At 39.2% G+C, this 20,586-nt stretch overlaps 1 protein-coding gene and 5 non-coding genes across 6 annotated transcripts in view; all 6 read left to right on the top strand.

Moving 5' to 3' along the window:
• Positions 1-7,584, top strand: part of LOC116687659 (zinc finger protein 420-like) — a 114,491-nt gene extending 106,907 nt beyond the window's left edge. Inside the window, exon 4 of the mRNA XM_032513200.1 lies at positions 7,254-7,584. Coding sequence (XP_032369091.1) covers positions 7,254-7,584 — 331 coding nt within the window. The remainder of the gene's footprint in view (positions 1-7,253) is intronic.
• A 2,940-nt stretch (positions 7,585-10,524) lies between these two features.
• Positions 10,525-10,596, top strand: trnaa-ugc (transfer RNA alanine (anticodon UGC)). Its single transcript has one exon. It is a non-coding gene; the product is annotated as a tRNA-Ala (tRNA).
• Positions 10,597-11,127: 531 nt separating this feature from the next.
• Positions 11,128-11,199, top strand: trnaa-ugc (transfer RNA alanine (anticodon UGC)). Its single transcript has one exon. It is a non-coding gene; the product is annotated as a tRNA-Ala (tRNA).
• Positions 11,200-14,213: 3,014 nt separating this feature from the next.
• On the top strand, positions 14,214-14,285 carry trnac-gca (transfer RNA cysteine (anticodon GCA)). Its single transcript has one exon. It is a non-coding gene; the product is annotated as a tRNA-Cys (tRNA).
• Positions 14,286-16,174: 1,889 nt separating this feature from the next.
• Positions 16,175-16,256, top strand: trnal-uag (transfer RNA leucine (anticodon UAG)). The gene has a single exon. It is a non-coding gene; the product is annotated as a tRNA-Leu (tRNA).
• A 523-nt stretch (positions 16,257-16,779) lies between these two features.
• trnae-cuc (transfer RNA glutamic acid (anticodon CUC)) lies at positions 16,780-16,851 on the top strand. Its single transcript has one exon. It is a non-coding gene; the product is annotated as a tRNA-Glu (tRNA).
• Positions 16,852-20,586: the final 3,735 nt, after the last annotated feature.

The raw sequence follows: 20,586 nt of genomic DNA, 5'->3' as shown, positions 1-20,586 counted from the left end.
AATAAGTTATTAAAAATTGATGAAATGGGGAAATGACATAAGAAGGCCATATTTTTGCTTTGACACAGCTGGAGCCATCACAGGGTTAAAATTTTCTGGTCATGTTTGGGATCAATCAACTTGTCTTATGATTGGCTACACAGGGAGGCTGGTTTTATAATGTTTGGTTCTAACTGGTTGGAATAGCTGTCAATCTTTCCCAGGTCCCGCCTCTTTAAACACTTTGACTTGATTGGATTCCATAAGGGATAACTCAGGTTCCAGTAGACGGATTGGCTGAAAAAAGCTGTCACTCAATTTCTTAGGCTTCAGGCTATTCGGCTGTGTAAAAAGATACAATGTGGCAGCTTCAGGACAGATGGCAGGAGCGATCAAAATCCATAATGATGGACTGTTCATCTTTGTTTAAGAGGAAACTCGGCCAGAATTTAAAAGATTGTGAGGGGACCAGCTTGTTTTGGATTAAAAGGATTGGATGTACTTATTCTTTGAACTGTTGGCAGTGGTTGTTGTTTTTGTTTAGCATTGCAGAAAAACAATTGTATTGTTCAAGTAGTTTTTAAGCTGAGCTAAAAAAACAGCTTTAGTTGCTGGGTCCTGGGTCGGGTAACATGTTTGTGAATGAAACTTGCCCACATACACAGCAGAACAAATAGCAATATTTAGTAAAGTGCAGACTATGATTATGCTAATGATGATTAGGATGATGACATCTCACAAATGTGCATTGATGGTATTTTATTAGGATGAAATTGACGAAAGGTTAGTGAAGAAGGGTAAGTGAATCAGACTTGTAGGAGGAAACCTCACAGATGAAAGTGAGATTTAGGATAAGAATGGAAAAATGTTTTTGCACAAGGCCCACTAAGCCCTAGCATGGTCCGAAATGAACAATTGCCACTCACCAAATGTGGGTAAAGTTTCCATTTGGCGAGTAAATCTCAGAGGGCTATCCACCACATGGTGAGTAAATATTTGTACCAAAAAAATCCCAATGCTAACTTTGCATTAAAAGTGTCAAAATTTCCCGAATGACACTTAATGACAACATTCATGAACACTCAATGACTCCTTCATGTTCATGACAGGGGTCATGTCTTGATAATGATGGTGTCATATCAGTCTTCTGCCCACCCCTGCAAATAAAGTGTTACCCAAAGTCTTTTACATCAGAATTATTTCTTACAACAACATTGCCCCAAAATAACTTGGATGCATGTGTGTTTTATGGAACCCATGTAACGTTCTTTACTGTGAAAAAGCTGAAGTTAAAGAGAGGATGGCTTCTTCAAATGGATAATGATCCGAAACACACCTCCAAATCCACGGTGGATTACATCAAGAGGCGTAAACTGAAGGTTTTGCCATGGCCTTCACAATCTCCTGACTCAACATAATGTGAAATCTATGGATAGACCTTAAAAGAGCAGTGTGTGACAGAAAGCCCAGAAATCTCAAAGAACTGGAAGACTTTTGGTAGGAAGAATGGGTGAAGATACCTCAAACAAGAATGGAAAGACTCTTGGCTGGCTACAAGAAGCAATTACAAGCTGTGACACTCGCCAAAGGGGGCAGTACAAAGTATTAACTCTGCAGGGTGCCCAAACTTTTGCAGACCCCATTTTTTTGTTTTCTGTTATTTTGAAAGTTTAAATGATGGAAATAAAATCTAACTTTTTGTGACATATAATACGTATGTCTAATCTGTAGTTTGATGCCTTCTTTATGCACATTATTATAAATTTTTACCTGGGTGCCCAAACTTTCAAACCCCACTGTATATAGATGGAGGCCTGAGAATAAGAAGAAGTTCAAAGTCTGCTTTATTGTCAATTTCTTCACATGTCAAAACATACAAAGAAATCGAAATTGCGTTTCCCTCTATCCCACGGTGACAAGACATTTTTAACCAATTAGGTCCACAGACAAACATAACATTCAAGTAAACAATATAAAAAGTAAAAATAAGAAGATATATACAATGAAGAATACAAGAAGAAAGGGAACTGATATAAAACAACCTTTGAAAATTTGCCAGCAAACAAAACCAATGACTAAATGCCTTTTTTGGCCGCTACATTGGCGCTCATAAACTGTTGGGCAACATCACAAACAACTGATCACATTTTCCCATGATTGCTAGACCCCTGTAATAAATTGGCATAACCAAAGTTATTACAAATCATCTTGAGGGAAAAAAGAATTTGGCAACAGTACATCCAATAGTTGGACCATGAATGTTAGTACACCATTTTAGGACAATTGATCTAATAGATCAATATATATCACTGATATATTTCAGTCGGGGCCAAATTGGTAGACTAACCGATCGACAATGCCATCCCAAATTTAAAAAAAGAACTGAAAATCATTAAGTTATTAATGAACACCCACCTTGTCAGCAGTGTTTGTTTGTGATCGTCCTTCTCTTGCATCTCCAAACAAACAGACTGCTGTTCACTGGGTCTAGGTCCAAATATAACAATGCTTTTGCATGTTTGGGTTTCCATGTGTCAGAGTGACAGGTGGAAGCAGCAGGTGTTTTGCATGTTTTAAAACAAATTTATGATGACTCTCGACTATAAATAAAGTAGGCAAATTTTCCTCTCACATCTTTTCAGGACACAGGGTCAGCTGTAGAACAACACCATTGATAGTGATCTAGGAGGTCATAGGGGGTCATAGTGTAGTAGCAGATCAGAAAGGTATTTTGGACCTAAACCGTTTTGTGATTTATAAACTAAAAAAAGTATTTTGAAATCCATTATTTGGAGCTCATAAACTGTTGGGCAACATCACAAACAACTGATCACGTTTTCCCATGATTGTTTGACCCCTGTAATAAATTGGGATAACCAAAGTTATAACAAATTATACTTAACTGATTAAGTGCATTGTACAAATTAACGGCTGGAAGTGTCAGAACTTTCTGAAATTAAATGAAGGAAAAACTGAGGTGGTTGTTTTTGGAGCATAAGAGGAACGATTAAAAGTCTGCGCTCGGCTTCAAACGACAATGTTAAAAACAACCGACAAAGCCAGAAATCTTTTAACAGCCACATTAAGACAATTACAAAGTCAGCCTACTATCACCTTAAGAATATATCAAGGGTTAAAGGACTTATGTGTCAACAGGATTTGGAAAAACTTGTCCATGCTTTTATCTTCAGTAGACTTGACTACTGTATCGGGGTCTTTACAGGTCTCCCTAAGATATCAATCAGACAGCTGCAGCTGATTCAGAACGCTGCTGCTCGGGTCCTCACTAAGACCAAGAGACTGGATCACATCACTCCAGTTCTGAAGTCTTTACACTAGGGTGACCAGAAGTCCCCGGTTTCCGGGGACAATCCCCAGTTTTGGTGACCTTTCCCCGGCTGGATCTGTCCCCGGAAATGTCCCTGGTTTTCACTGTGACTGACAGACCCGAAATTGGAGAGAAAGAAAGAAAACCCTGAGCAAACGTAGCCGATAGTCGAACACCCTCCACACGCTTAGAGCTCAGAGATGTTGTAGAAAGCCGTACTTTACGATGCATTACATGGAGTGGTGGGCTTAGCGAACGAGATTGTGCGGACTTTTATGTTTTAAAAAGGATCTAAACCTTTAACAGAAAGGTCGACCTCCTTCGAAATCCTTTCCATAATGTTGTCAGACACTGAGAATATTAATCTCAGTCTGTCAGTAGCAAAACGAGCACTTTTATGAACGTAAATACAAACTGGACAATTATCCTGTTAACTTACATTGTAGCTTGTTTCTGCCGACTGCAGCGATCTTGTTTAATACTGCATCACTGTTAAAGGAAAAAATTTCTTCAATAGTTTTTATTGTATTCAATACTCAACAAGCTGTTGCAGAATCAAGCTTGAAGCAATAAAGCAAAAGCTGTCAGATAAATGTAGTTCAGTGAACATCACAACATTATGAAATATTAAGACTTTTTATCTTGAAATAATAAGACTTTTTATCTTGAAATACTAAGACTTTTCATCTTGAAATATTTGGACTTTCGGCTCAGCCCCTAATGAGAACAGCTCTAGGTCTAGTGTCCCAATTTTAAGTTTTACAAAAATAAAAACATGTCGTGTTTTGGAGGTATATACGCTTCTGAGCTGAAAATGTCCCGGATTTTGTCTGAGAAATCTGGAAACCTTACTTTACACTGGCTTATTGTGCCTCAAAGAATTGATTTCAAAGTACTTTTGCTAGTTTATAAATCACTAAACGGTTTAGGGCCAAAATACATTTCTGATCTGCTACTACACTATGACCCCCCCAGACCTCTCATGTCATCTGGGACCGGTCTGCTTTCTGTCCCCAGAGTCAGAACTAAACAGGGTGAAGCAGCTTTCAGTTTCTATGCTCCTCATATCTGGAATAAACTCCCAGAAAGCTGCAGATCCGCTGCTACTCTCAGTTCTTTTAAATCAAGGCTGAAGACTTTTCTTTTTGATGTTGCCTTTCTTTAAATGACTGTTCATTTCTTTAATGTTTAATTTCTTATGCTTTACTGTAACTCTTATTCTTGTGTTTTACCTGTTTTTATTTTTTAACTGTTCTTTGACTGTTTTTGTGTAAAGCACTTTGAATTGCCCTGTTGCTGAAATGTGCTATACAAATGAAGCTGCCTCGCCTTGCCTTGAGAGAAAAAAGAATTTGGCAACAGTAAATCCAATAGTTGGACCATGAATGTTAGTACACCATTTTATGACACAAGATCTAATAGTTAAGATATTTCAGTCGGAAATTGGTAGACTAACCCATCGACAATGCCATCTCTCTTGAGCCATTTCAAAGAAAAAAAGAACTGAAAATCATTAAGTTATTAATGAACCCCCACCTTGTCAGCAGTGTTTGTTTGTGATCGTCCTTCTCTTGCATCTCCAAACAAACAGACTGCTGTTCACTGGGTCTAGGTCCAAATATAACAATGCTTTTGCATGTTTGGGTTTCCATGTGTCAGAGTGACAGGTGGAAGCAGCAGGTGTTTTGCATGATTTAAAACAAATTCATGATGACTCTTGACTGTAAATAAAGTAGGCAAATTTTCCTCTCACATCTTTTCAGGACACAGGGTCAGCTGTAGAACAACACCATTGATAGTGATCTAGGAAGTCATAGGGGGGTCATAGTGTACAGTCCCTGACAAAAGTCTTGTCGCTTGTGTACAAATTGACCTGAAGTGCCGCTGAAATATATTTCTAATCAAGATTTATTTTTAAAAGAAATGGCTAATTTTAATCACAACAGCTTCTGTAATAATGTTTCAGTGCAAAATAAAACTGTCAAAAAGTATTCTAATATTCACAGCTTGGTAAAGCCCATTGAGTTAATTTTTGCAAAGACGTGTTGTCGCCTTGTCATATGAGCTTCACCTGGGACTAATAATGGATCAATTAGGTCTCAGGTGTGTATAAAAACAACCCCAGCACACTAGACCTTCATATCAACCGCAACTAGACATCTGCAAACATGCCTAAGATTCACCCTGAGACTAAAGTTTTGATTATCAAGAGGCTGAAGACCAGATCCACTGCTGATGTGGCAGACACCTTCAATGTGTCTCAGCGTCAAGTACAGAGGATTAAAAAAACATTTGAAGACACTGGAGACTAGGGATGAGCGAGTACAGCATTATCTGTATCTGTATCTGTATCTGTTTACCACATGAATTATCTGTATCCGGATCCGTACTCGGAGTGGGCGGGGCCTAAACCGGAAGTGGTCAGATTTAACCAGGAAGTGTGTCTGGTTCTCTTGAAATGGGCAGGGCTTTAACCGGTATGTTATTTAAGCATGCAATTGATATGAGTTGATAAAAAATTGTTATATTTATTGCTGATTAGAAAACTATTTACATGACAGAATCAGCATTCAGATCAATGGTGTTGTCATGGTAACAAACAAACTATATACAGAACGTTTTGCAGCAATGAATACAACACATGGGTCGCAATTATGAAGTAAAATGTAATGAACAAGAGTTTTCATACTCAATATAACTTTCTTTTTTAACTTTTTATTTTTGTATGATCAGTGTGGTTTATTTTTTATTTTATTTATTTTTATTTTTTTTATTTCCACACAAGGTGTGTGTGTGTGTGTGTGTGTGTGTGTGTGTGTGTGTGTGTGTGTGTGTGTGTGTGTGTGTATGAGTAAGAGAGAGACACAGAGAGAGAGAGGGCGGGGGGGCAGCTGACAGTAAAAAAAAAAAGCGTAAGAGCAAAAGCGGGGAGCGGGAGCGGGAGAGAGAGAGAGAGCGAGAGAGAGCGCATTTCTCCATGTTCTGTGTGTGTGTGATTGAGCCGAGCGGGTTTGTAGGGGGGGGGGGGGGGGGGGGCGCTGTGATTATCACAGAGCGCTGCGCGGCCAGTTGAGGAGTTTTATTCAATCCGAGCACGGATATTGACTCATATTACTCGGATAATACTTGTACTCGGCAAACGTGCTTTATCCGTACCGGATACTCGTTTCAGCCGGATACTCGGATCACCCCTAGTCATAAGCATCAGTGATGCTGCAATACTGCTGGCTATACAAGTTTGATTTAGCAAAAACGACAACCTAAAAAAAAAGGTCAAAGGTCAACTGGTGCCCCTCATTGCTAATGCCTATCAGGAACAATGGTTCCAATTTACTTTACTGGAGTAGAACTGTTTCAGCAACATGAAGAAACACGGTAACCCCTACAGATACCAGTGAAAGCTAAAAATATGTGGGAAAATGTTACATTTACAACTTTCCCGGCACAAAAAATCCCGGATGATATGCCATTTGTTACTAAACAGCTGGCTAAAGGCTGGCAACAAAATGGAGGCCACACATAAATTGATCAAAAGTAGTTTATTTATCACAAACTAACCAACACTGGATGTTACATTTCCCGTAATGCAACTCCATAATAGTGATGTTGGCAGATAATTAAGAAAAGTATTGCGTCAGTCAAACAATGTTCCATAGACATGCTCTAAATGTTGTTTCTAGTTTAAGATAGAGCTCTACAGCATGGCACCTCACTAACTCACTCTCTTGGTTTTTCTCTGTTGATAGAAACGGAGAGGAAGAGGAGTCAGACGTCACCGCTGTCAGCACTGTGACAAATCCTTCACAACATCAGGATATTTAAAGATTCATCAGAGAGCTCACACTGGAGAGAAACCTTACAGCTGTGATCAATGTGGGGCAGCTTTCACAGTACAGAGTACCCTAAAAATACACCAGCGCATTCACACTGGAGAGAAACCTTACAGCTGTGATCAATGTGGGGAAACGTTTTCTCATAGTGGTAACCTTACAACTCACCAGCGCATTCACACTGGAGAGAAGCCGTACTGGTGTGAACAATGTGGGGAAACGTTTTCTCAGCATAGTAGCCTTAAAACTCACCAGCGTATTCACACTGGAGAGAAGCCGTACTGGTGTGAACAATGTGGGGAAACCTTTTCTTTGAGGGGGAACCTTAAAACTCACCAGCGCATTCATACTGGAGAGAAGCCGTACTGGTGTGAACAATGTGGGGAAACATTTTCTCAGAGTAGTAACCTTAAAAGACACCAGCGCATTCACACTGCCTCGTTGTGAACATGTTTCAGAGCCAAGCTGTTTCCTCCTCCTCATGCCCTGATAGCTGTGTTGTTATATTCTGATCTTCTCTCCACATTGAAGGCTGACCAGCAGTAACTTTATCTTCTGATCAACATGTATGGTATTGTGGATCAGCTGGACTGTTTTCTGCCTGTCCTCAGAACCCTTTACCATTTAGGCACCAGAATTGGTGCCAGAACCCATCCTTTTAAAAATATATTTTTTAAATGTATATGTTTAAATAAAAAAAGGGAGCACAAAAAGACAGCAAGCAACATTTAAGAACAGCTTGTTTATTTTTATATGGTCCAAATTAAATGTAATAAAAAAAATATTGTAATAACATATTTCTCCAGTAAATTGCTGCTAAATGACAAAAACAACCACTAGATGGAAAAAGGCAGCCCTGGTGTTTCAGTAGCACCAAAATGAGGCCCCAAAATCCCCGTTACTATTCGGTCCGATAGATACCGGGTGTTAAGGCACCGGTGCCGTACCCAACCCTAACCACAATGTACCCACAGTGGGAAGGAGAAGGGCCAAAGGAGAAACATTAAGACGTTTAAAGATGTTTTGGTTGGAAAACGTAGACATGTTTAAAACTTTTTGATTTTGTAAAAACTTTCTTCTCATCTCTAGAAACATACTTTTTTTTGGCTGACAGAAAGTCATTGTAATTTTTTTTTATATAGTGGGTTTGGGATGAAACTATGAAAAGTTGGGAGTTTAGAAAAAGCCCAAATTAAATATTTGTGTAAATTGGTCCTCTCATCATTACCAACAAACTAGAAGTTGGCCATTTTTAATTGTACGCTCTCAAGTTATTGTTGTTTTGTAGTTAAAATAAAATAAATTAAACGAGGCCTCGTGCTGATTATTTGTGACTTGATATGGTGGATTTATCCTTCCTGCCGTTTCTGTGTTTAAACTCCTTGACAAGAGAACGTTTCCATCCACTAAAAGTGCTGAAAGACAGATTATTATTCTAAGTGTGTGACAACATTATGGGATGGATCCCTACAGAGATAGACCTTTTAGATAGAAAAATGAAGGTGATTTTCTTACTAAACCAAGTGATATAGCAAATTGTGTCAATGATTATTTCATAAATAAAATAAATAATCTTAAAAATACTACACAGCTACACAACACGGATTTGTCAAAAACATTGATAAATAAGATCATGGAAAGTAAAACATGTAGCTTCTGATGAATTGTAAAACAAACCACCTGGTGGGGACTATCTTGAATATAAGTGGATTAAGCTAATAGTTTCAATCATTGTTCCTGCTATTGCTAATATAATTAATGTGTTTTATGGAAAATATATGTCTGCAAGCATGGAAGATATGTAAAGTTGTGCTAATACCAAATAATAAGAAAATGCTTTTCTCTGGATCAAACAGTAGACCAATAAGCTTATTACCAATTCTCTGTAAAATAATGGAAAGAATTGTTTATGAACAGATTCAGTTTTATTTTTTAAATAATTTAATTGCAGTTTTTCAGCTTGCATACATACAGAGGAAAACACTCAACAGCCACTGCCCTGACTCAGATGGTTGATGACTGGTTTAAGGATATGGACGAGAGAAAAATAATAGGTGTTGTGATGCTTGATTTTACTGCAGCATTTGATATAATTAACCACAACTTACTGTTAAAAAAATTGGAATATTATGGTTTTTCACACTCCGCATTATTATGGATGGAAAGTTATTTGACTGATAGGAGACAATTAGTTTACTTTAATGGAAGTTTTTCAGGCTTGTGGAACATGGAGTTCCTCAAGGAAGTTGTCTTGGGCCACTCCTCTTCACAATCTTTACTAACGATTTACTATCTGTTTACTAAACTACAGAGAGAGTTACAGTGGTTGACTGGGTCAGAAGTAACAAACTGATCTCAATGGATCTAAAACTACTAGTTTAGTGGTTGAAACTCATTTTTTTAATGTTCCAAATCGAAACTTGAACTCAGTATAGAGCAAACTTCTGTAGAGCAAAGAGAAAAGGCTAAACTTTTGGGTGTGATTGACGATAGATTGTGTTGGGACAAACATGTTCAGAAGCTGGTAACTAAAATGGGCAACACCTTGTCAGTTATTAAAAGGTGTGCAAACATCTTCACACCACAGATAGGTAAAAAAGTCCTTCAGGTTTTATTTTTTTCACATGTGGATTACTGCTCAGTGGTGTGGTCCAACACTTCAGCAATTAATATGAAAAAATTACAAGTGATTCAGAATAAAGCTGCACGTGTGGCTCTCTCGTGTGGGTTTAGATCAAATGTTGATAACATGCATGGACAACTCTCATGGTTTAAAGTTAAAAATAGATTTGTGTATTTGCTAATGTTTTTTTACATAACGTTATAACAAACAAAACACCTTTTACTTTAAACAGAAAACTATCCTTTAGTACTGCTACACATCATTATCCAACGAGGCGTGCAGTAGGAGGGAGTTTTATTTTACCTAAGGTGAAAACTAAATCAATTCAGCGTTCTGTCGGGTACAGAGCAATGTGTGAATGGAACTCTCTCCCAACGACTATCAAACACAACTCTCAGTATGGCTTTAAAAAATCACTTAAGACATATTTATTTCAAAGGAATTAAATATGTAATTTAAAATTAGTTTGTTATAGGGCTTTTGTTATCTTATTTCTTAAATTGATTTATCTATTCGGAGTAGTGTCTTTTATTTTATTTCTTGTATAAATTGCGTTAACTTTAAGATTTAATTATGGTTAGTATTTTCTAATTTATGTCTGTGTGTGTGTAATGAAATGTCACAAAGAGTATTGTCAAAGAAAGGATTGTAGGACCCCAGGAAGAAAAGCTTTTAGTTCATGCTGAAGCTAATGGGGATCCAAATAAAACAAACAAGTTTACTCCAACATTTTTCCCGGGTAGGGGTTTCTGTAGAAACATTCAGGGGATGTAGCTCAGTGGTAGAGCGCATGCTTTGCATGTATGAGGCCCCGGGTTCAATCCCCTGCATCTCCAACAAGTGTTCTGTTACAACAGTCTGTAAAGGAGCTGCAAAACCTCTTATTCTGAAAGACAAAAGTATTAAAAGGCAATCTCCTTGTGTTCATGATAATTAATGCAAAAATCTGTCTCAATGACCAGATGTGTTGCAAGATTTGCAGTGAACAGTGCATTGTCCGAATGGGGATCAAATAAAATAAACAAAGTGCATTAGCAATTTTGCATCAAGGAAATGTGATCAGTCAGTGACTAGAAGGGCAATGTTCTAGTAGTTTGTTTGGCATGTAGTTTTTATGGCAACACTGCCAGATTGAGCTGTCTGATTATATTGAACAACAGACTACTTTTGACGCAAAACATTTTGCCAAAATTGGAAACTGAATTTTGGTAGAAAGGAAATGCAGCTTAGATTTGTCACTGACTTGAAGGGCTATGGTCAGGTAGATTGTCATGGGGTCTTTTCATGGCTCCACTGACCGATTCAGTTTTCCGTTTTTCTCTTATTCAATAATCTTAGAAAAAGTAAAAGAAATTTGGACACATTCAGGGGATGTAGCTCAGTGGTAGAACGCATGCTTTGCATGTATGAGGACCTGGGTTCAATCCCCAGCATCTCCAGCTCTCAAAAAGCTGCAGAAGCTCTTATTGTGAAAGAGAAAATGAAACAATGCAGCGATTATTAAAATGCCATAAAGTGGATGATTAACTTATCAAGTGTCTAAAAACTCTGTGCACTTTACCCATGTCCTGCTTTACTCAACAATTGAAAAGGATTAGTACATATTTGAATAGCACAGTGTTGTGGGTTGCCGTGACCTCCTTGCATTTATGGTAATTAATGCAAAATCAGTCTCAATGCCCAGATGTGTATCAAGATTTGCAGTGAACATTGCATTGCTCAGTGATGGTGGTATAGTGGTGAGCATAGCTGCCTTCCAAGCAATTCACCTGGGTTTGATTCCCAGCCATTGCATTAGATTTCCTTTTGTGGGTACTTGCTTTATTTGTGAAGATTAGCCAGAAAGGTTACTCGCCCAACCCAATTTGATAAAATACTAGATCTCTGTTATGGTACAAATAAGGGAGCCTATCAATCAATCAAGCTGCCTCCACGAGGATCCACAGACACAGGAAGTGCACTACAATTTGCACTTTGCTGTGTCTGGTAACTACTACTAACCAGTTAAAAAGTTTATGAACATTTGTTCCAATAGGTCTGGCACTAAATTGCAGGTAGTTGTGCCCGAGTGGTTAAGGCGATGGACTAGAAATCCATTGAGGTCTCCCCGTGCAGGTTTGAATCCTGCTGAGAACGAGAGGTGTTCCTCAAGAGTGGTAGCAAAGACTGTTATCTCAGGAGTAGTGGAAGCTACCCATCTCCACCAATGCATTTCTCATCATTTATTTTCAGTCTGTGTTACAAGATTTGCAGTGAACATTGTATTGTCCACTAGAAAAGCATCAGGTGTGTTACTTTTCAACTATGATTTATACCATAGCAGTTCAATCATTTTGCCCAGGTTTGATTTCCAGCCACCACAGTTGCATTTACAGGTTTTGAAGCCATACACAACATTAACATTACATGTTTTACCCAGGTTGCTTCTTTTATTCAGTAATATTTAAATTTCCTTGCAGAAGTCATCCCAAAAGGATAAATAATAAAAATAAAATTATGAATCCCATTCCTTCCCCTTACCCCTACCCCTTACCCCTTCCCCTAGCTTTTGCGCGTTCACGCGGGACCTAGTGCCGGTCCAATACGTATTACGAGCTAGGGGTAGGGCATAGATCAAGGGCTGTATACCCCTTGGAACCTAGTGTGGACGCGACCTCACTTGAAAACACACAGGCAGTGTGTGGCTGCTGCATCGACCAGAGAGACACATGAATGTAAGTACTTTCAGCTTTAAATAATTGATTAAAAAGTTACGACAGTCTTGTTTTGTGGTCTATGCAGTCCTGTACATGTATACTTGCAACCATGTTCCTAACTGAAACTTTTTAAAAATCGCTAGCTTGCAATGCTAACGCTAATCGCTAACGCTAACGTTGAACAGTCCAACATATTTCTGCCTTGAATGGACTGTATACATCGCATAGATTGTATAGCTATATATATATATTAACGGTCTATGATACATCGCTACGTGCTTTACATATACCGCCCTGTATCACACAGGAGGACACAGCAGCTGGTCCACTTTGGGGCTGAAAACGCAGACGTTTCCTAAATCCTGTGTTCATGTTGTACCCATTCATTATTGCATTGGTACTGTATTATTGTAATCATTTGTAATTAATTCTTGTTCATTGTTCATGCACTTGTATATTGTTGTTGGTTTTGATATGGGACACTGATGATATGTGGGGGGGTTACTGGTCAACAGGCTTCAGACTGGTCTGGAATATCAGAACAGCTGTAGTTAATTTGTTTGTTTGTGGTCTTTGTATTTGTATTTTTTAGTTTTACACATTTGAAGGCTTTTTTTATTTTTGGCAACAAAATATTTTTGTGAACATCAATGACATTCAAAACGGTGGTAACTGAAACAGATATACAACACACCTGTATGTACATGTATGTATACATGATACATGTGTACACATTTGTATTGCAAACAGACCTAAGTACTACACAGATAAGAAAATCTGCCTCTGCACCACCAAAGTGAACATAAAATAACTATAAAATATATAAATATTTAAATACATATGACACTGTTGTCCAAACCCACACAATCAACAGACAGAGACGGCATCTTGGAAGTTTGTGATCAATTCTGTATGGTGATGTCACCAAGTGGTGTCCCATTTCATAGGGGTATGTTTTCACCCCTTACCCCTACCCCTTGGCCAAGGAGTAGGGGTAAGACGGAGAAATGGGATTCAGCTTAACTCTAAATTTGGGTGTTAACATTGTTCTGCAAAGTCTCACGAATCAAACCAGACCTCTCATGAGGCAATCTGTTCCCAGGATGCAGAGATGGACAGCTTGGAAGCCAATGAAGTCTGGGCATTCGATTTGGACCATCCTCATTTCGATCAACAGTTATATCAACCAGTATCAATGTCATGTTGCGTGCATTGGTGCACGTATTGTTTGTAAACAGAGCAACTTTTAGCGATTTGTCTACTAGCTGAAAACATTATTACACACTTGTAAAGATGTTTGGAGGAAAAAAGTGGTTTATGGCGGAGGAGGCAGCTGCTACATTGGTCAAAAGACCAAATGAAGAAGTAATTTCCTCTTCTGAAAGTGAAGTTTACATACATTATTACATTATAATTATTTGAGTAGTTATAGTGTGAAAACTGATTTCTGTCGGAGTTTGTAAGCAAGGGGGAAGGGTGCTGTGTGTGTGCGTTTGTGTGCTTCTGTGTGCTTGTGGTCGAGCATGTACTGTAACAGTGTGGATCCTTGTGTGGACCACGTTTCTGTGCTTAGTCTTGACATCTATTGTAATTAACATAAATTCACCTGGGCCTTTATAGAAAATTACACTGTTTTCTTTCTTTTAACTCCCTTTCATACAGTAGATGATATTTGGATACTTTCTCAGACTGTGAAGGTAACCACATGGTGGAGGCCCAGCCATTGTTTTACTGCACATATTCCACATAGAGTGTGTGGGGGTATAGCTCAGTGGTAGAGCATTTGACTGCAGATCAAGAGGTCCCCAGTTCAAATCTGGGTGCCCCCTGCAACGATGTGTGTAGGTGATCATCTTTATGATAGTACTGGTGATAAAGGATAAAAGCTTGCATGTAACTAATGTTGCTTCTTTCCAGAAGCCCTTGTGCTTTCTCCCCTCTCAGACTTCCTTGGATTGTGGTGGCACCTGAGTAGTGGATGCAGCTGCTGCCGTGGTCCTGCTGGACGCCCTGCCCTACTACTGCTACTATTATTAGTAATAGTTCTATTACCTTTACTGCTGCCATAATTACCACCAGTCCTCTTTTCATTCAATTTTCTCTCTCTCTCTCTCTCTCTCTCTCTCTCTCTCTACTAAGTAACATTTGCAAAAGGTAGTGGTGGGATTTGAACCCACAACTCTTTACTTCATCCATAAAAATAGAAACTGTGCTCATACCTGCCGTAACACCCATAAACACTGGAGCATAATACAATAAATATACTACACTACAGTACAAGTACATAAATACAGTAAAATAGAAAGTGTAAAACATGTAAATTTATAGTGCTTGTTGTGCTGTCTGAAAATTGAATTATCACTGAATAAAAGAAGAAACCTGGGTAAAACTTGTAATGGTAATGTTGTATATGGCTTCAAAACCTGTAAATGCAACTGCTGTGGCTGGAACTCAAACCCGGGATAAATGCTTGCACTGCTACGATATAAATCATAGACAAAAAGAAACACACCTGTTGTCTTTCTGCTGGACAATACAATGCTCACTGCAAATCTCTGAAATAACCATAGACCCACAATTTCTATTCACATGCTTGTGCTATTGTTCAACCACCTGTCACTGTATTTTCAGTTTTTTTGTCTTTAAAGCAGCTGCCCCATGTAAGGGTTGAACTCACGACCTTCAGATTATGAGACTGACGCGCTGCCTACTGCACCAACAAGGCTATGAAAGCAATTGCAATGGTTGGGAAAGTTTCGGAAATACTAACAATTTGGTCGTCAATCTTAATAAAAACAATGTATGTGGAGACCTATGTATTCACACAAAGGCTAAGATCAACCCTAGATGCTTTGTCATGACCCAGAACATATTTGTCCACTTTCTCATCTTCTTTTCTCACCAATCAAACTCAAAGCTCCCTTCCATTTTTTGCCAATCCTGAGAGACTTCATATCCATTTCTTGTCAATCAAAAAGGCGCCTCCTCTTGGCAACGCCCATCTCCATTTCATACCAATCCAAACGCATTTTCTGCTTAAGAGAGACTTTGCATTTATAATTTGGAACTAACGAAGGCAAGGAGGTCTTCTCTGATATTATCTCTGGAAACAATAATAATTCATGTGCTTTGTTTGCTACTGTCGATAGGTTAACAAACCCTCCAGTACCAGTAGCATCTGAACTGTTATCTAACAAGGCCTGCAATGACTTTGCCTCCTTCTTCATAGACAAAATCCAGAAGATTAGACAAATAGTCAGTGCCTCCATATCCAGTACAGGATATGTGTTGTCACAGTGTTCAAGCAAAACTAGTTCCAATATGAAAGAATTTCATACGATCAACCATAAAAACCTGTGAAGCATGCACGCTACCACTGAGCTACATCCCCTAAAGATTGTCAGATCCAGGGGGGCCCCGTGTTATCACATTCACATTCACAGAATGAGAAGTGCGGAAGAAGTGCGGAAGAAGATGTTCATAAATTCAGCCCAGGTAAATGCTCAGCCCATATTCACACAGACCTAAACCTACTCACTTAATGCTGGTTACAATATTCTAAACTCAACAATGCCAGAGAAAAATGACAAAGAGTGACAACATTTTCCCATAAATTATTGGCTTTTTCCTTGCGAAAGTTTTATTCCAATGACATTGACAAATATACCGTTAGTTAAGGTCCCTGTGTTTCTCACGATGTGGAGAGCTCATACTTGCAGGTAGTGTGGCCGAGTGGTCTAAGGCGCTGGATTTAGGCTCCAGTCTCTCTGGAGGCGTGGGTTCAAATCCCACCACTGCCATTTGCTGATGTTAGGTGGAGGACAAACCATATGTTGACTTGAATTTGTATCAGTTACATTATACTCTTATGACATAGCTTGGTGAAGTGACTAAAGTCATTAGTGGCAACGTATTAGACTCCTTGCTGAATCTGTTGTTTTTAGCTTTACTGGCAATTCCCTGTTTTGAAATGAACACCCAATCTTAAGTGTTCAATGTGAAATACTCATTCATCAACAAAATTGTCGGTAACTATGACGGGGCGCATACGCTACCAATACCATCCAAAGACTGAGACTGCAGGTATATGTTATATGCCCGTATATGTTTAACGTGTTCATATGTTCTGTTAATTTTCACAATGTTTAAAATCTTCAGTTAACCTAGTCATTCTCCATTTCCCCACAGTAATCCCTCAGCTTTCTTGTGCGCACATTTTAACATCTAAAACTACGGTGCCATTCCTCGCCTAAAACAATATGAGTCATTCCAGTAAGTGAAAAGGAAACTCACACCTACAAAGACAAACTTGATATGTGTGACTCCCTGATGGTCTAGTGGCTAGGATTCGGCGCTCTCACCGCCGCGGCCCGGGTTCAATTCCCGGTCAGGGAACGGTCAGGACTTGACAGATACAGATGTAACATTTGAAAGAGAAAACTTTTGGTTAACTTAGATATGTCAAATTCTTCCTCATTAGTTTAACGCTAGAACCCCAACACTTTTAAAGAGTACCATTTCCTTTAAATCAGACCCCCGACAACTGATGTATCCTTTTGTCGTCTTTGATGGGTCATAAACACTTCATCTGCAATTATATCATAATTCATCTAACAATTATTTTCCTTTTTCAAACAGTAACTAAACCCCTGACCAACATTTTTTGCCTGAAAACCAATGTATGTGAGTGTCAAGTAAAGTTATTGTTGGATTCAGGTCCAAATGTTGACGTTTTAGTGCAATGCAAAGGTGCATAACAGATTGCTTTCTACTTACCTGGAGCGATGCAAAGCAGGGGGGGCCAACTAGTCAAGGAACAACAAGAGACTTGGTATTTAAGACTACAAACTGACTATGTGACAGATGTGTAATCTGTCATGTCCTGCCTTCTGAAGCTCTAGCCAGGCGCCATTCCTCTTCACCATCTACACCACAGACTTCAACTACCACACAGAAGTTTTCTGATGACTCTGCTGTGGTTGGATGTATCAGCGAGGGGGACGAGGCTGAGTACAGAGCTGTGGGGGGGGGACTTTGTCACATGGAGTGAGCAGAACCATCTACAGCTCAACGTGGCAAAGACCAGGGAGCTGGTGGTGGATCTAAGGAGAGCCAAGGCAGCAGTGAGCCCTGTTTCCATCCATGGGGTCAGTGTGGACATTGTGGAGGACTACAAACACCTGGGAGTGCACTTAGACAATAAACTGGACTGGGCCAAGAACACTCGAGCCCTCTACAGGAAGGGCCAAAGCCGTCTCTACTTTCTGAGGAGGATGAGGTCCTTCAACATCTGCAGGACGATGCTGAGGATGTTTTATGAGTCTGTGGTGGCCAGTGCTGTCCTCTTTGCAGTTGCATGCTGGGACAGCAGGCTGAGGGTAGCGGACGCCAACAGACTCAACAAACTGATTCGCAAGGCCAGTGACGTCGTGGGGGTGGATCTGGACTCTCTGTCGGGTGTGTCAGAGAGGAGGACGCTGTCCAAACTACATGCCATCTTGGACAATGTCTCACACCCACTCCATGGCTTGCTGCTAAATCACAGGAGCACTTTCAGTGACAGACTCATTCTCCCAAAATGCACCTCAGAGCGCCACAGGAAGTTGTTCCTGCCTGTGGCCATCAAACTTTATAACTCCTCGCTCTAAGACACTCAGAGAGGTTGAAACTGGACAATATTATCTGTATTATCTGTTTTGTGCAATAACACTGGCCTGACATGTGTGCAATACTCAACTGCTACAATTATTATTATTATTATTATTATTTTACTTTTTACCATTGCAATTCCTAAATTATGTTAATTATGCAAATAATGTATAGTAACATTCGTTTTACTATGTAAATACCGTACATGTCCACACTCCTTATATTTCTTTATTTGTATTTCTACTCTGATATTTATACTATTTGTGCCAATGCAACACAGAGTTTCCCTTCGGGGATCAATAAAGTATTTCTGATTCTGATTCTGAAGGCAATTAAAACTGTTAACATATGGTCTTCATTATCTTTGTAACGGCCTTTAAGCTTCCCCTGGCAAAATTGTATTGTATTATGTTTATTATGTTTGTATTATATACTTTTATATGTCATTAGTGTTCTGTTTCCTATTTTTGTAATAAAGATGACATGAAAAAACTCACTGCTGAACAGATTTGTTTTCATAAATCACATGTGTGAGCGTGCTGGCTCTGGGAGTCGGGGCTTAGGCTCCCATTGGATGTTCCTATCACGCAGAGATGGCAAAAGTACTCACTTTCCGTACTTAAGTAGAAGTACAGATACTTGTGTTAAAAAATACTCCGGTAAAAGTGGAAGTACTGATTAAACTTCTTTACTCAAGTAAAAGTAACAAAGTACAGGCTTGGAAATTTACTTAAAGTATAAAAGTAAAAGTAGCCTTGCGAAAGCTACCTGGAGCACACAGATGTTACTAGAGAGACGCTGAGGAACTTCAGTGGACATGGAGGACACGTCTTTATATGGCAATGACTACATTTTAAATGGATGTCTGCCAATAGGCCTAAAACATCACATATATGATTAGTATGACAGAGACTGGGACTCCAGGTTAATAAAATTCTGACTTATTGGCAAGATATGAATTCAGTTGTGATTCTGTGAGAATTCACAGATCCAGTTTCTATTTTTAATCTTTCCCCCTAACATAAAAATGAATCTACATGTAGGTGTGTGCTCAAATATGGCTTCTGGAAATAAAATAAAGGATTAAAATATGAATGACTAAACAGACATTAATGAAGAAGTTCCCCAGCACATTGGCCAGGAGTCCTTCTTGATGCCTACTGTCTCAAACATGTCTCTCAGATAAGGCGGAGGATGATGGGAATGTCTTGGTGTTTTCTTCATTTTCAATCATGTCGCCCTCATACTACTATGTGCTAACGTTAACACCATCCATACTACTATGTGCTAACGTTAACACCATCAAGCCTCAATGATTTGCTGTGAATTAATGCAGAATGCCGAATCTGTTGAGTTGTCTTAGTCGTGCGTCAAATGCAACGTACAGTAGATATATTCCCATCCATTTAGATTGAATATGGTATTGATGACGTAAACAATAATAAGGATAACTCCAGTGAAATTATGTGAAAGTTGAGGACTAGATGAGGATTGGATTAAAGCTGATTCTGGTTTCCAACTTCACCCCAGGTGTGTCTGTTAAAACAGACGGATACAACTTCTGTCTAGCTAAGTTTCCATCCACTTGTCAATTGAATTACATTATCTGAAGTTCGGTCAAAAAAAACAACTCATGCGAATAAAGCTGGTGAAACTGTTGATTAATATCAACGTGCAACCCAGCTAACAGGTGAAGAACACACCAGAACCACTAGCTAACAGGTGAAGACCACACCAGAACCACTAGCTAACAGGTGAAGACCACACCAGAACCACTAGCTAACAGGTGAAGAACACACCAGAACCACTAGCTAACAGGTGAAGAACACACCAGAACCACTAGCTAACAGGTGAAGAACACACCAGAACCACAAGCTAACAGGTGAAGACCACACCAGAACCACTAGCTAACAGGTGAAGAACATACCAGAACCACTAGCTAACAGGTGAAGAACACACCAGAACCACTAGCTAACAGGTGAAGACCACACCAGAACCACTAGCTAACAGGTGAAGAACACACCAGAACCACTAGCTAACAGGTGAAGAACACACCAGAACCACTAGCTAACAGGTGAAGAACACACCAGAACCACTAGCTAACAGGTGAAGAACACACCAGAACCACTAGCTAACTTACTTTAAATGTGAAGAACTATAGACCAACAACAGGCTTAAGTGAACTGACAACATGAGTTATACGACTTACAGTTCTCAAAGACTCTCACACACAATCTCAGCTGGTTATCCTCTGGACAGCTTGTCCCCTTTTCATTTCTCTCACTTTTTTCTCCGTGTAGCGCGCGCACCCGCTCGCGGTGTGTGGCGCGTGTCCGCGCTATTTTCCGACATAACCTCTTGTACAAAACGAAAGTAACGAGCCAATTTTTAAAATGTAAGGAGTAGAAAGTACCGATATTTGTGTTAAAATGTAAGGAGTAGAAGTAAAAAGTTGCCACAAAAATAAATAGTAAAGTAAAG

The sequence above is a fragment of the Etheostoma spectabile genome, chromosome 4 (assembly GCF_008692095.1).
Source record: "Etheostoma spectabile isolate EspeVRDwgs_2016 chromosome 4, UIUC_Espe_1.0, whole genome shotgun sequence".
Lineage (NCBI taxonomy): Eukaryota > Metazoa > Chordata > Actinopteri > Perciformes > Percidae > Etheostoma > Etheostoma spectabile.
Note: the sequence above shows the minus strand (reverse complement) of the source record. Positions and strands in the feature narration are given on the sequence as shown.